The sequence below is a fragment of the Paroedura picta genome, chromosome 11, assembly GCF_049243985.1.
Source record: "Paroedura picta isolate Pp20150507F chromosome 11, Ppicta_v3.0, whole genome shotgun sequence".
Classification (NCBI taxonomy): Eukaryota; Metazoa; Chordata; class Lepidosauria; order Squamata; family Gekkonidae; genus Paroedura; species Paroedura picta.
Window position 1 is genome coordinate 64859237 of NC_135379.1, and position 14792 is coordinate 64874028.

The window sequence follows — 14792 nt, forward strand, 5'->3', positions numbered from 1 at the left end:
AAGAGCCTGGATGTTCACCTATGCATTCAGCACTTGTGAAAAGCAGTCCTCGTGCAGCAATCTCCAATTCTTGGTTTCCAATTTTTTGTTTCAGGGTCCCACTGGTGGGCCTGGTCTTCGAGGACCAAGGGGACCAAAGGTAATGGAAGAGGCAACAATGGAGTTGGGTTTGCCAGATCCGCTGCGCTACAACCAATCTATTCCTTTATTTGCTGCTCAGCATTCGTATTTTAAATATGGGGTTGGATCATGTTAGCTTTTCTATTTAGTTTCACTCAGTTCTACTCTTTACTACTGTCTGCACCTCATTTGAATTTGAATCCAGCAAATCTCAAGGCCATAATGTGTTCAGGAAATACGTGGGCCTCAGCTGAGCTCCACTTGTCAGTAAAATAGAGTTGGAAGAATGTGACGTATCATAATGTATGATGTCATAATGTTAGACTTTCCCTGCCCGGCAGCATCCAATGATGTACAGAAGAATGCTGGCGCCATAAGCCAACATCCGACCATTTTGCAATTACATGGTTCCAGAGAGATGTAGAAAGATAATGGCTGGTGTGTTGGTTTCAGACATTCTAAAATATAAAATCGTTCTCTAAATTCATGATATTCTGGGCCATTCCGCACAACTTAAATGTAGCAGAAGTCTTACCTTTGGTAAACGCTACTAATTCAAGGTTCCACATGACGTCGCACACAATCTGCAACACTCCTGCAACAAGCGCTTCGTTGTAGCACTTTACGGGAAATCCAGAAAAGTGGATTCCCCCTGAGAAAACAGCTACACTTCTGTGCACAAGCTGCAACACAACAGCGAAAGGCATGTGCGTTCTCAATGTAGCAGTAGGAAGAAAATCCCTCCTCCGCTCTCGCCGCCGAACTTCCGGCGAAGCGATCGGCATTTTTTTTCCTTAGACAGGGAAAGCAAAGAACGAGCGAGGCTTCTCAGAGGCTTCTCCAGCTAAAGTCCCTCCACAGAATTGATTAAAAGTTAAACAAAGCTCCCTAATGCAAGTGTCTTTAAAGTTCCCAAGCACAATACAGCCCCTTGTTCAACACTGCCCATAATTTCGGCCACAAATCTCGCCCATGGGAGGGAGGGATTTTTTTTTTTACTTGAGGAGCCTGTAAACGATTAAGCGCCAGCTCCTACGCCTGCAGAAAAGGTCAGTTTGGTGTAGTGGTTAGGAGTGCGGACTTCTAATCTGGCATGCCGGGTTCGATTCTGCGCTCCCCCACATGCAGCCAGCTGGGTGATCTTGGGTTCGCCACGGCACTGATAAAACTGTTCTGACCGGGCAGTGATCTCAGGGCTCTCTCAGCCTCACCCACCCCACAGGGTGTCTGTTGTGGGGAGAGGAAAGGGAAGGTGACTGGAAGCCGCTTTGAGCCTCCTTTGGGTAGGGAAAAGCGGCATATGAGAACCAACTCTTCTTCTTCTTTCTGATACATTGAAGGAACGAATATGCGTTGCTACAGGTGTTTTCGGGTTTCTAAAAAAGTGTTCTTAAAGGGAAACATGAACACAACAGTTAATTGGATGTTAAGGGGTGGGAGGAAGCGTGGAAAAATATCGCCTCCCCTATTGCAATTTCGGCGAGACCAGAAACTTGTGCATTACGAGAACAGCGCTAGTGGGAGAGCCTTTTTTTGTTAGAAACGGCTGTGCGTGTTACCGCGATCTGCCACTTTTGCCTGCAGCGCTTTTCAATAGCACACAGATTTAGCCACATTGCCCTTTGTGCGGAATGGCCCTGTTTTCCCTGAAGATGTGAGCAAAAACTTGTCCCTTTGGATTACAAATAACTTTTTGTTAAAATTGACCTATTTTCACACAGCATTTCCTTCCTTTCGAAAGAAGGAAATGCCATGAAATTAACATATTTTTGATCCCACACTAATAAATGCAAAGTCACTATAAAACCTACAAACCTTCATTTTCTGCGAAAGGAAGTCTGTTGTTTAAAATTAGAATTTTGTCCTCAGTGTGAAATTTCTCATGTACTTGTGTTTAGGGAGCCAGTGGAGATGTTGGACTACCAGGTCTAAAAGGTCTAAAGGTGAGCATTGTCTTAATCCCCTTCATAAGCAGCCGTTACTGACATGAAGGCAGATGTTTGGTGCTTGGGAATGCCTTGCAATGCCTGTTCTTTAGGACTTCGAAAGATGCCTGGTTTGGCCTGTGGTTAAGGCAGAAGTATCCCCCCTCCAGCACTGAGGTCAGACCGAGGCTGGGCTTGGTTTCATAAGGACCCAGCTGATACCATTCCTTTCCATGCTTTGGTCTTCATGCTGGAATAATACCACCCCTGGAGCGTCACTTCTGTTCTGGCCTGTATAGCCACAAGGCCAGACTACAGAGATCAGTTCTCATGGAGAACGTGGCTGCTTGGATGTATGTCAACCAATGTCTCTACCCTTCCTCAGTCCTTCAACTTAATCTCCAGGAAGCTCCCATCACAGAGTTGTCAGCCCTCGGCAAGCATGTTTGTGTCCCTCTGACCAGGCAGCTCCTCACTCTTCCCATCTTTAATCCGCTCCTGCAGAGCAGATTAAATAAAAGGCTAAGGCCTGTTGGGGAGGAGTTAGGGTGGGCTCTGTACAGGATAAAAACTCGGACGAGCGAATCAGGAGCCGCTCCTCTGAGCGGCACTCCAGGGCCAAGTGGCCAATTGGGCCACTTGGTCCATCTCCCAAACGGCCCCACCAACAGCTTCCACTCCTCCTGAGCCGCCATCTTCGCAGGATGGCTGCCAAGGACGACCCTCGCCCCACGCCACTGGACTACGGGAAAGCTCCTTTCCCGCCGCCCAGCGACTGCCCTTGCCAACGACTGCACCCCCCCCTTACCATCCTCCACCTGCCCGTACCCTCCCGAACCCCCCCCCCCACAGCACCTCACCGCTTGCGCCCGGCCTTCGCTGCCGCCGCCGCCCTGCCGTCCAGAGCCCCACAACAATGCCCACATCTCCGCCGAGATGCTCCGGCACAACACACGTCCGCTGCTGAGCCTCTCCACCGCCGCCCCACCCCGGCCCCCACGCCAACACGCAGATCCCCGGCCAGCCTCTCCACCGCCGAATTGGTCCGCCGGCCACACGTTCCACCGCGCCCGCTACACCCAGCCCTCGATGCCTGTGCGCGGCCACACACAGGATCGCGTGGCTCCCCCCAAGATGGCGGACTCACCCCACAGACCGCCGCCAGCCTCCTGCGCAGCCGACCTGCTACGTCGCGAGCCACAGCACATGGCCGCCCACCTGCCGGATCGCCGCCATCGCCCCGCAGCGCGCCTGGAACACTCCTGCTCCCTGCCAGCCTACCGCCGGTGAGTCTGCCCGCTCGCGACCCCAGCGTACAAGAGCTAGCGCCTGCTGTATCCAGCCTACAGCGGGCTTAATTTCTAGTGTTTAATAAAACAGAGACCCTGTTTTCTTTTTCCAGCGGGAACTGCTGGGACTGAGCTGTTATGCATGGCTCATTTGTACAAAGTGAACTGGGGCCGTTCCCCTTTTGGAATCACTTGAATTATGTGTTAGCTAACTGGAGTTCTGCCAGGGTAACGCTTAACAAACACGGCAGTTAATCATACCCTCACCATTAATGAGCAGTTCTGTCATAGGACAGCTTCTGCTTACTGTAATTTAGAAAACGACAGGATCCATTTGGGTGTGCTGCGTCATCTGCTGTACATAACTGTACATAGCTCGAATCCCTGGCAATCTGCAGGAGCCAGCTCCCTACCATGTTGCCTGGCAGCCATAGTGGCCCATGAAAGCTGCTTGGGCCAGGGGGACAGGCGTGGAGGTGAGTGGCAAGTTGGACAGGAGAGAAGAGTTACCTATCAGCAGACATGAAGCTGCCTTATACCGAATCAGAGAAAGGACCCATCCCAAGGCCACTAACAATCTTTTAAAAATTTATACAGAATAAAGTAAAAAGTCTTTTCATCCTTTGTTTCTTTGTTTGAGTAGAATCCAACCAAAACGGTTTCTAGATATATCCCGTTTTCAAAGGGTAGTTTTCCTCAGTGGTTGTCCTAAAACATAAATAATCAAAATTAATACCTTTTAACACTGAAAGAAGCTGTACATATATAAGTAAAGCTATGCTCTACCTCTCACTTGCATAGAAGTATATTGATAATCCAAATGGAAAATTCAACACCTGAGAAGGACATGACCCTAAAATCATTAAATATTAAATCACATAATGTAGCAGAATGCTCCCTGATCATATACAAATCTTGCCACTATTATATAGTTTAAGCATACTCGGTCCTTGGCTCTGCACTGCAGGGGGGCTGGTAATCCAACAGCCCCCAACAGTGTGTTCTATACGAACAATAAAGAAACAACTTTTTACTTTACTTTATTCTGTATATAAATTTTGAAAAGATTGTTAGTAGCCTTGGGATAGGTTCTTTCTCTAATGGTAAATGCTATAAACCGTCCCATTTGTCTGTATTTGTTTATACCGAAACAGACCTGAGAATTAAAATAGCAAAGGAGAAGTATACATGGGAGGATATGTGCAAATAAGAACAGAAATGTGCAGCTCAATCAATCCTGTAAGTTTCCAAAGTTTCCAAAGAATTCATCTGTTTCAACTGGAGGCAAGAAGAAAAGTCTTTCATATCAGTACATTTAATAATCATCAGCAAATGCAACCAAGATTAGTTTCCTAGATCATAGCTAGTTGTATAATAATTGCATGAGATCAGAGTCTCGGGTAACAGGAAAGGGGGCGTTGTACCGAATGAGAGGGTTGGCCCATCAGTGTCAGCCTTGTCCACCCACAGAGGCCCTTCTACCTGATCTCTGTCAGTGGAGATGGCAGGTTTTGAACCTTCTGTCTGCCTTTCTGGGCCATTGAATCATAGAATCATAGAGTTGGAAAGGGCCATACAGGCCATCTAGTCCAACCCCCTGCTCAACACAGGATCAGCCCAGAGCATCCTAAAGCATCCAAGAAAAGTGTGTATCCAACCTTTGCTTGAAGACTGCCAGTGAGGGGGAGCTCACCACCTCCTTAGGCAGCCTATTCCACTGCTGAACTACGCTGACTGTGAAAAATGTTTTCCTGATATCTAGCCTATATCGTTGTACTTGTAGTTTAAACCCATTACTGCGTGTCCTCTCCTCTGCAGCAAACGGAAACAGCATCCTGCCCTCCTCCGACAACCTTTCAAATACTTAAAAAGGGCTATCATGTCCCCTCTCAACCTCCTTTTCTCCAGGCTGAACATTCCCAAGTCCCTCAACCTATCTTCATAGGGCTTGGTCCCTTGGCCCCAGATCATCCTCGTCGCTCTCCTATGTACCCGTTCAATTTTATCTACGTCCTTCTTGAAGTAAGGCCTCCAGAACTGCACACAGTACTCCAGGTGTGGTCTGACCAGTGCCGTATACAATGGGACTATGACATCTTGTGATTTTGATGTGATGCCTCTGTTGATACAGCCCAAAATGGCATTTGCCTTTTTTACCGCTGCCTCACACTGCCTGTTCATGTTTAGTTTACAATCCACAAGTACCCCAAGGTCTCGTTCACACACAGTGTTACCTAGAAGCGTATCCCCCATCCAGTAGGCATGATTTTCATTTTTCTGGCCCAGATGCAGAACTTTACACTTATATTTATTATATTGCATCTTGTTCTCATTTGCCAATTTTTCCATTGTGTTCAGATCTCGTTGAACTCTGTCTCTATCTTCTGGAGTATTTGCCAGTCCTCCCAATGTGGTGTCATCTGCAAACTTGATGCGTAGTCCCTCCACCCCCTCATCTAGATCATTAATAAATATGTTAAAAAGTACCGGGCCGAGCACCGAGCCCTGAGGTACCCCGCTACTCACCTCTCTCCAGTCTGATGAAACACCATTGACAACAACTCTTTGAGTGCGGTTCTCTAACCAATTCCCTATCCACCTAACTATCTGAAAATCCAGATTGCAGTCCTTCAACTTATCCATCAGAACATCATGGGGAACCTTGTCAAGAGCTTTACTAAAATCCAAGTAAATGACATCAACCAAATTTCCCCGATCCAGCAAACCTGTTACTTGGTCAAAAAAGGAAACTAGGTTGGTCTGGCAGGATCTGTTGGAGACAAATCCATGCTGACTTCCTTGGATCACCAAATTGTCCTCCAGATGTTTGCAGATCGCTCCCTTTAATATCTGCTCCATTATCTTCCCCGCAACAGAGGTCAGACTCACTGGTCTGTAGTTTCCCGGGTCATCCTTCCTCCCTTTTTTGAAGATCGGAATAACATTTGCTCTCTTCCAGTCCTCCGGGACATCTCCAGTCCTTAAAGAGGTCCGGAAGATGATGGACAAGGGCTGTGCAAGTTCTCTAGAAAGTTCTTTGAGTACTCTCGGGTGCATTTCATCCGGACCAGGGGATTTGAACTCATCCAGTGCAGCTAAATGCCTCTCGACAACCTCTCTATCCATGTTAACCTGCCACCCAGACACTGTCCTTTGGCTACGGCCATCTCTAGATGTGCCTAAACACTTTGACCTGTGGGAAAAAACAGATGTAAAATAGGCACTAAGCCTTTCTGCTTTCTCTGCATCTTCCGTTAGAGTTTGTCCATCCGCACCCAACAGTGGGCCTATTGCCTCCTTTACTTTACATAACTGTTTGCTCCTCACATAACTGAAAAATCTTTTCTTGTTACAATGGGCTTCCCTAGCCAATCTTAGCTCACTCTCAGCTTTGGCCTTTGGTTTGATTTGGTATGAAGCAACTTCCTGCGTCCAAGTCTTATGCTCAGCCAGTGGCAAGTGAGCTGCTGATGCAGTAAATTTAGCTAGGAGAAGAGAAGCATAGAGATGCTCAGGTGGCATCCAAGGATTGTGCTGGGCAGGGAGTTTAGTTTAGTTTAGTTTTAGCCCTCCACTCCCACAAGACTCGTGGCGGGTTACAGCAGATAAAACCCCCAGATAAAATTCCCTAAAAAAATATACATTCCACAATCTCCTATACAGTCCAAGATATAATATCATATAATATCTTTTCCCTCTTAATAAAACAGTAAGGGGTGTTGGGGTGGGCTCAGTCCGTGATGGGGAGGGCAACAATTGGTCCCATGGCCCTGGACTGACAAGCGGAGGGGCCAATCGGAAGGTGCTTCGCGCCTTCCGATTGGCCCCTTACCAGGACAGACCAGAATTCCATCCAGCCAGGGGCAATCTGGAGAAATGGCTGCCAATCTGCTCCTGACCTCCGCAGGGAGAGGAGGTCAGCAGGGCTGCCAAGGGGGGTGAGAACAGAGGCTGCGCCAGCCCTTTTTGCCCCAAGGCTGTCCTAACTGTCAAGTCCAACTGCAAATCGCCTCAGAGCCCTGACAGAGCTGGCAGGAGGCTGCAGAGTGCGCTCCCTCTCCCCCCTCCCTTCAGGCCTGCTGCAAAGGAGCCTCTGACAGGCCCTGACTGAGGGGAGGGAGGTACTTCCAAGAGCAACGCAGGGGAGCCTCAGAGCATGGGGATGGGCATTCCTTTTGAGGGGGGGATTTCTCCTGCCAAACGGCTGAAAGGAAAGCCACAGAAAAGCCCCTTCTCACTTAAAATACTGCTCTGGCTGGGGGTTAGGCACAGCCAAGCCATGTGTATTTCTTCTTTGCAACTCTCTGCAGATTTGAGGCCTACTGCACAGCGTTATTCTGCACATAAAACTGGATGCTGTTGCGGAGGTTCTTGTCTCCTGTTTCATCTGCACAACAACCCTGTGCAGTGGGCCTCAAGTCTTTCAATTCAACAAGAGCTGGCTAGAGGCTGCAGAGTGCACTCCCTCCCCCCTTCAGGCCTGCTGCAAAGGAGCCTCTGCCCTGACTGAGGGAAGGAGGCCTTTCCAAGAGCAACGCAGGGGAGCCTGAGGGCCTTCCTTTTGAGGGGGGGGACTTTCCCCTTCTGCCAAACAGTTGGCTGACAGGGAGGCCACAGAAAAGCCCCTTCTCACTTAAAATACTGCTCTGGCCGGGGGTTAGACACAGCCAAGCCACGTGTCTTTCTTCTTTGCAACTCTCTGCAGATTTGAGGGCACTGCACAGTGTTATTCTGCAGAGGAAACGTTTTTTTTTTGTCTCCTGTTTCATCTGCACAACAACCCTGTGCAGTAGACCTGAAGTCTTTCAATTCAACAACAACAACCTGTGTAGGAGGCCTTAAATGTTTCTTCTCTACCACAACCCTGTCCAAAGTATCCCTTTCTGCCTGGGGAGCTGATCTTTATACTCTGCAGGTGAGCTGTAATTCCAGGAGCTCTCCAGGCCCAACCTGGAGGTTGGCTACCCCTGGGTTGGAAATATTCCTGGAGGTTTGGAGGTGGGACTTCAAAATCGTACAGTGCCTCAGAGTCCAGCCTTCAAAGGAGCCATTTTTGCCTGCAGTTCGGAGGGAGGGGTGCAGGTGTGTCCCTCCTGGCCTATGGGTTATGGCCAGTCCTTACCAGCAACTGTTTGTATTCTGGGGCACAGACAGGCAGACCAGCATCAGCCCTATGAGTCTGGAAAGTGCAGGAAGATCTAAATAAATACTTACAACCTGAAACTGTAAATAGTGAGAGGGAGAGGAAGGGAAGACAATTGGAAAATGCTTTGAGACACCTGAGGCCTGCTGGGTCACTGCGGCCCATTCCCAGTTCTCTCAGATCTCTCACAGCCCCACATACCTCACAGGTTGACTATTGTGGGGAGACGAATGGAAAAGGTGTTTGTAAACTGCTTTGAGACTCCTTTGGGTAGTAAACAACAGGGTACAAAAATCCGTTCTTCTAAGGAGCAACCATGAAAGAAGCATGTGGGCACATAACATTTTATCAACAGTGAAAAAAATGGAGAAGAAGGAACAGAGTGGACACCTGTGTACTGTGACTACCCCATGTGTATTAGGGCAGAGGGGCATTTTGGTGTCTGTGGACTAATTTCCACAAGAAGGGAAATGACGAAGAACTGGGGGGAATTGGTTGCCATGTAATCTTCCCCTAAGAAGAGTCTCCAGTCTGATTTTCCCTTCACATATCTGAGGACATGGCTCTGGAAAGCTCATCTGTAACCACTATGCCACAATTCCCAAAGGTCAGTCCTCTCCCACACTCAACTCACATTCTACACCACAGGTTCTTGACACCCATCTCTCCACACCCATGCCCTCATTTGTCACTACACCACCACAACCTCCCACACAACACATTCAGCCCCATGCCCTTACAGACTGGACAACTCCTCCCCTTCCTCTTCCCACTGCCAAGCTCTAGCACCCGTTATATAATATAACTAGAAAGAAAGCCCATTTTATCTCGAAATAAAATGGGCGCTAGAGAAGGAAGTTTGGGGGGGAAGGCCTCGGAAGCCGAAGGGCTCCGGTGGGCTCATATCGGGGCCTTCTGCCGCCCGGGCACCGGCGACTGCAGTGGGGCCAGGCAGCAGGCGGAGGGCGGTGAGTGCAGGCGAGAAGGCCGGCAGGGCGTCTTGGGTCCGTGGAGGCACGGGGCTTTCTGAGTGCAGGGAGGCGCGGGCGCGTGTTGAAGTGTTGGCGGGGCGGCGATGGCATGTCGTGTCGCGGCATACCTGTTGTCTGGTGGCGGCAGGCCCGATGGCAGCAGTCAGGCGGCGGCTGAGGGCGTTCGCAGCTCCGGGCGGGCATGGTGGCTGGTGGCGACGGTTTGGCGGGTGGCGGGAGCGACTGGCGTGGCCTCAGCGGTGGCGGCGGAGGTGGCGGCGATAGGGGGAAGCGGCGTGGGAAGCAGGCGGAGTGTGTGTCGCCCGTGGAGGCAGCAGGGCGGCGGGGCATGTCTGGCCGAGGCGATGGTTTGCAGCCAGCAAAGGAGCAGGGCGGCCGCGTCTTTGACGTGGCCGGCCTGCTCCGTTGCCGGCTGCGAACCACATGGGGATGGAGTGCAGGCAGGGAGGGCCAGGTGGCTCTTGGAGTGGCTACGCATGCTTCCCAATTGGCCACTTGGCCCCCGAGTGGCTCTCAGAGAGGGCCAATCAGGAGCCGCTTCGCGGCTCTCTGAGTTTTTATCCTGGACGGGTCCCGCCCTAACTCCTCCCCACAAGCCCTTACTGTTTTATTTAGGACGTTTAAAGATATGGCGGTGAGATCTTCTCCACTGACCCTGGTGAAGGGACACAGACCTTGGTTCAGAGCTCTCGTTGCATCGGATATGCCCTTTGCAAGTTCTTTTCAAGCTTTTTGGAACTTAGCCTGATTAGTTTTGCAGAGGGTTTTAAGAGGGCTTTAAGACCTTTTCAAAGTCCTTCTTGTGCTGTTGCATGGCTGGTTTGGCCCTGAGGGTCTCATTATACGAGAGATTAAATGCAAGGCAGTTTGGGGGTTTTGCAGCCCTGCTCACATTCCATGTCTGACCTGAATTCACCTTCAGAATTGTTTGTTGGGAGGCAACGTGCCCTCTAATTCTCCCCCCCCCCAAGCAGAGCAGTCCAGATCCTGAGCAGAATAGAACTGCCGTAACCTTCAGACGGGCCATGGGCAACGTAAGACCTGTGCAGCTTTAGACAACTGCTGAGTGGGGCTTCCCATGTTCATGAGCGGCCGCTCACATGTACAGTTTAGTACGAACACTGGGGTGGGGGGCAGATCAGGGCCATCCTAACTGCATTCTAGGCCCCCGGGCAAAGCCATACTCTGGGGTCCTTAACCACTCACAGAAATGAAAGCATAATAAAATATAATAAAATATTTAGCAGTACCTCCAGCAAAATCAGTGCTTAACCATTAAGACCCATGCGGTGCAGCAAGGATTAATCAAGACATGCATTTGGCCAATATAACATGAGCCAGCATACCAATGGGACTCAACCGATACATCATTTCCCCCTCATATAGAAACAACTTGTCCATTCATATCTCACAGGATATACAGGGATGGGCATGGGGCCCCTGTGCTTGTGGGAAACACCCCAGTGTACCTGGGGGGCAGCCCGGGGGGCAGATCCACTGTCGGGCCCTGTGCACTGGCAGGAGGGGCTTCAGCTTCCCCTCCTGTCCACCTGGCACTTCTTTCAACAGCCCCAAATGGGGGCTGCAGGTGGGGGAGGGTGTGTGGGGGGGTCCCAATGCTGATCCCACATGTCTGTCCACATGTTCAAGAAACCCAAACTGACCTGCATTTGGCACCTCATAAAGTGCGGTCTTTAGTTTCATGCTCTGGCCGCGGTTTTCCTGTTTCCGCTTCCCAACTCTATGGCTGTCAGCTGGAGGATTCTTTCTCTTTGCAGGACTCTTTCAGTTCTCTATCGACCTCCTGGAGTCTTTTATTAGTTCTGATAATATCAATTTCTCATGATACCCATATCATAATATCAATTCCAACACAATTAACATTTTTATGTGAGTGATTTATATGCCTTCCCCCCCCCCTGATCTTTCTGCCCACCTGTGACCAGCATCCCTTCCAGTCTCTACTGTCTCCTCTTGGATGGCTGCCCTTGTTTGCAGCTCTTAATCTCTCTCCAGCTGAATGTGTGGGGTAGCCCCCATATAATCTCTTGCCTCTCTGTCCCTGACACTTGCTTTTCACTCAGGTTCACATCCTGGAGCTCCGTGGATTCTTTGGCTGGCTGTTTCTGTTCTTTATGGTCTTGATTATTGCATTGTTTTTCTTTCTTACCTAATCATTTCTCATCTTCTGGTTTCTCCTCCTGCTTGGGATTCTGCTACCTACCTCTCCGCCTCCATCCTCTCCAGCATTAATTTTCTGTTCACTGGCTTCCTTTGCCTCATCATATTCTGTTTGAGTTTCTTATTATTTTTAAACTGCTCCTGCGGAGCGGATTAAATAATCGGGTAAGGGCACCTAAGGAGGGCCCTGTCCGTGATGAGGAAGGGTGCCGATAGGCCCCTTCCTCATGACTGACAATTGGAGGGCCCAATCGGCAGGCGCAAAGCGCCTGCCTATTGGTCCCTCCGATTGTCAGTCCGGCAGCAAGGGACCAATCATGAGCGGCTTGCGATTGGTCCCTTGCCGCCGGACTGACCAAATCGCCCCCCCCAAATCGCCCATGTCCGGACGCCCGACGCCATTTTCTCCCTGCCTGTCCGCCTGCAAAGGACCCTTACTGCCTGCCCGCCCGCGCCCGACGAGCCGCCCAAGACGCCCCCGGCACGCCTCGCCAACACCCCACGCACCTCCCTACCGTGCCTCGGCCTCCTGCTGCGGCCGCGACAGCAGCCAACCCGCCGCCGCCTTCCCCAGCAGCACTGGCCCCCACGCCCGCCGATCGCACTTCGCCGCCGGCCCGCAAAACCTCCCGGTGCTGCCGCATGCCTCCGCGCCTACAACGGCACACCCGCCCCCAATGGCGCCGGCCACGGCAATGGGCCAGCCACCACCTCTGCCACGAGCCACTGGCACCGGGACAGGCCCCGGCCGCAACGGCGGAGCCTCCACACCATGAACATCTGTCCCTTCACCGATCTGCCGCTGCCGAACACGCTCCACAGCCTGGGACGCCTCCCTTAGGTCCCGCACCGCCAAAAAGCCTCCAGGAACCGCAAGCCGACCCGGGACAATCTCGCCCCCCCCCCCCCCCATGGCTTACGGTCCGCGCCCGCCCGCACCCAGGACGCACTGCCACCCCCCCCCCACTAAAAGCCATTGACACCGTAGCGCCTGCTGTATTAAAATGACAGCGGGCTTAATTACTAGTTTGTTCATAAATTGTATGAATTGCAAGGCTGTATATTAACTTGCATTTTCTATGTTCTGTTGGTACTTTTTCATTCTACCTGGAATGCTAATACTAAATCCCGAGGGTCCATCACAAAGACTCCCTGGAAAGGGAGGCCAGATGGGGTGGAGTAAGGGAGTGCTTGGACCATGACAACTGCTTTCTCCTGAAATGCTCCCCATGCTTGCATTTACCCCTAGAGTCTAGGGCCTAGAAGCCACTGTACAAAGGGTCGGGGTATTCAACATGGTGCCCAGAATTTATTTTAGGATTTGCACAGGGCCAAGTAGGGCTTTTGCCTAACAGAGCTTCTGATTGGCTGTGAAGATTAAAAGGTATACAGTTAAAAAAGGACTTCTGCCTGAAATTCTGGAGACTTATTATGAGAGGTTTGCATCATTTTGCTCCCTGACATTTTGTGCTTGGTTCCGTCTCCTGTGGCAGCCGTTTTGTGATTAGCTCCCCCTCCAGCAGCCATATCCTCACCACGGTGTCAGAATTCTAGGTGTCCACAGGCTCAAAAAGGGTGAGTCCCCCTGAAGCAGGAGACCGGCAGAGGGGATGGGGCTGCTGCTCTTGAGAAGAACTGACTTGCCTGAGGGATGCCTCTCACGTGACTTTGGGACATAAAGAGCTGTGCAGTGAGTGTCCTTGTGTGTGTGTGTGTCCACAGGGAGAACAAGGTCTAGAAGGGAAGCCGGGATTTCCTGGTATTGCTGGGCGTCCTGGAGATGCCGTGAGTATGCTGCTGGATCATTCGTCATACAGGAGTTAAATGGGAATGGCCGGGGTTGCATTTTTTATTTGGGTTTGAGAAAGTAAGGCATGTCAGGGAAAGGCAAGAAAATTCACAGAAAAATTCACATTTTTTAGAATGTGCAACCGGAAACCAGATATGGAGCATCAGAAAAAAAAATGCCGTTCCAAAAGGACCTTCAGCTCATTCAAAAGTGGAAGTCATGAAATGGTTGTTTTATGTTGCCATGCTGCACAGAGTAGCTGTGAAAAGTCTAACACTCTTCTAGCACCCCAGGCCCTGCTCAGACGGATCCCTTCCCATGCCCCCAAAAAACCTCCCTGTCTTGAAGGTACCCCTCGACTCTATTCTGCAGACTCTTGTGTTATTCTCTGCCAACACTTCACAAAAATTCCAAGAGGAAAGGTGGTGGCCATGTTGGTATGAAGCAGCAGAACAAGTATTGCACCCACTGGCACCTCTAAGACTTTGTTGGTTTTCAAGATGCTACTGGGCTCAAAAAGAGGGAAGCAGGCATTCTAAAACATGGAGACCTCATTCCTGAATCGTTGTATGAAGACACCCAAAGGGCAGCGATGCACAGGACAGGGGAACAGGCAAGTGTGGTTGTAGCAGTTTGTGCTGCACATACACACGACTGTCAGCCCTGCAGCTCCAGCTTTTTTTCCCCACTGCCAGATATATTCCAGATTAAATTGCAGTAGAGACATGACTGACTTAGAACATTGGTTATGGATTCCCCCCCTGCCTTTGTCCCTCGGAGTAATTATGGCAAAGACAAACACGGCAGCCCCCACCCCGCCCCCACCCTGGGGGCTTTGCCATGTCTACTTGCCTGCCATTCAAGTCCCTTTGGATTGTCTCTAACAGCGGCTCTGAATGAAGGTGGCCAGCAATCATCATCATCATCATCACCTTGACTTTTATATCCTGCCCTCCCTCTGCTCAGGGGTTGCTGAGGCCGAGTCGCCTGCAGTGCAGGGGTGGAGGCACCTCCCTCTCTAAGTGGCGTGTGGACGTGGGCCTCACTCAGAGCCAGACTGGCCAGCGATGCTGGGCACAGGGCTGACCCATGGCCATTTTGGAAACATTTGCACCCCTAGAAAAATTGCCCCAGGATCCTACTTTGGGGGGGGAGGGGGGGAGAGCTGCTGTGGTGCTGTGCTGCAGGTCTATCTCAGGCCGGGGCCTTGCTGCAGTTTTTAACAAGTGACCAATGCTTCTGAGATGTTGTCGGCAGCCACAGGATGTAGCCATGCTTGCGGCCACTTGTCAGTTTGGTCCTCAGTCAAAAAAAAAATCAGTCAATTAAAACCCCTGGTGCACCATTCTAGGG

General features: G+C 50.7%; 1 protein-coding gene across 5 annotated transcripts in view; it reads left to right on the forward strand.

Annotated features, from left to right (window-relative positions):
* The window catches only part of COL15A1 (collagen type XV alpha 1 chain), a 161886-nt gene that overhangs the window by 98665 nt on the left and 48429 nt on the right, over nucleotides 1–14792 (forward strand). For all 5 annotated transcript variants that reach the window (XR_013225305.1, XM_077302953.1, XM_077302954.1 and 2 more), the window contains 3 exons: nucleotides 95–139; nucleotides 2019–2063; nucleotides 13373–13435. Coding sequence is in view for 4 of the 5 variants with exons in the window: in XM_077302953.1 (XP_077159068.1) it covers nucleotides 95–139; nucleotides 2019–2063; nucleotides 13373–13435 (153 nt within the window). In the remaining variant the exon portion in view is untranslated. The remainder of the gene's footprint in view (nucleotides 1–94; nucleotides 140–2018; nucleotides 2064–13372; nucleotides 13436–14792) is intronic.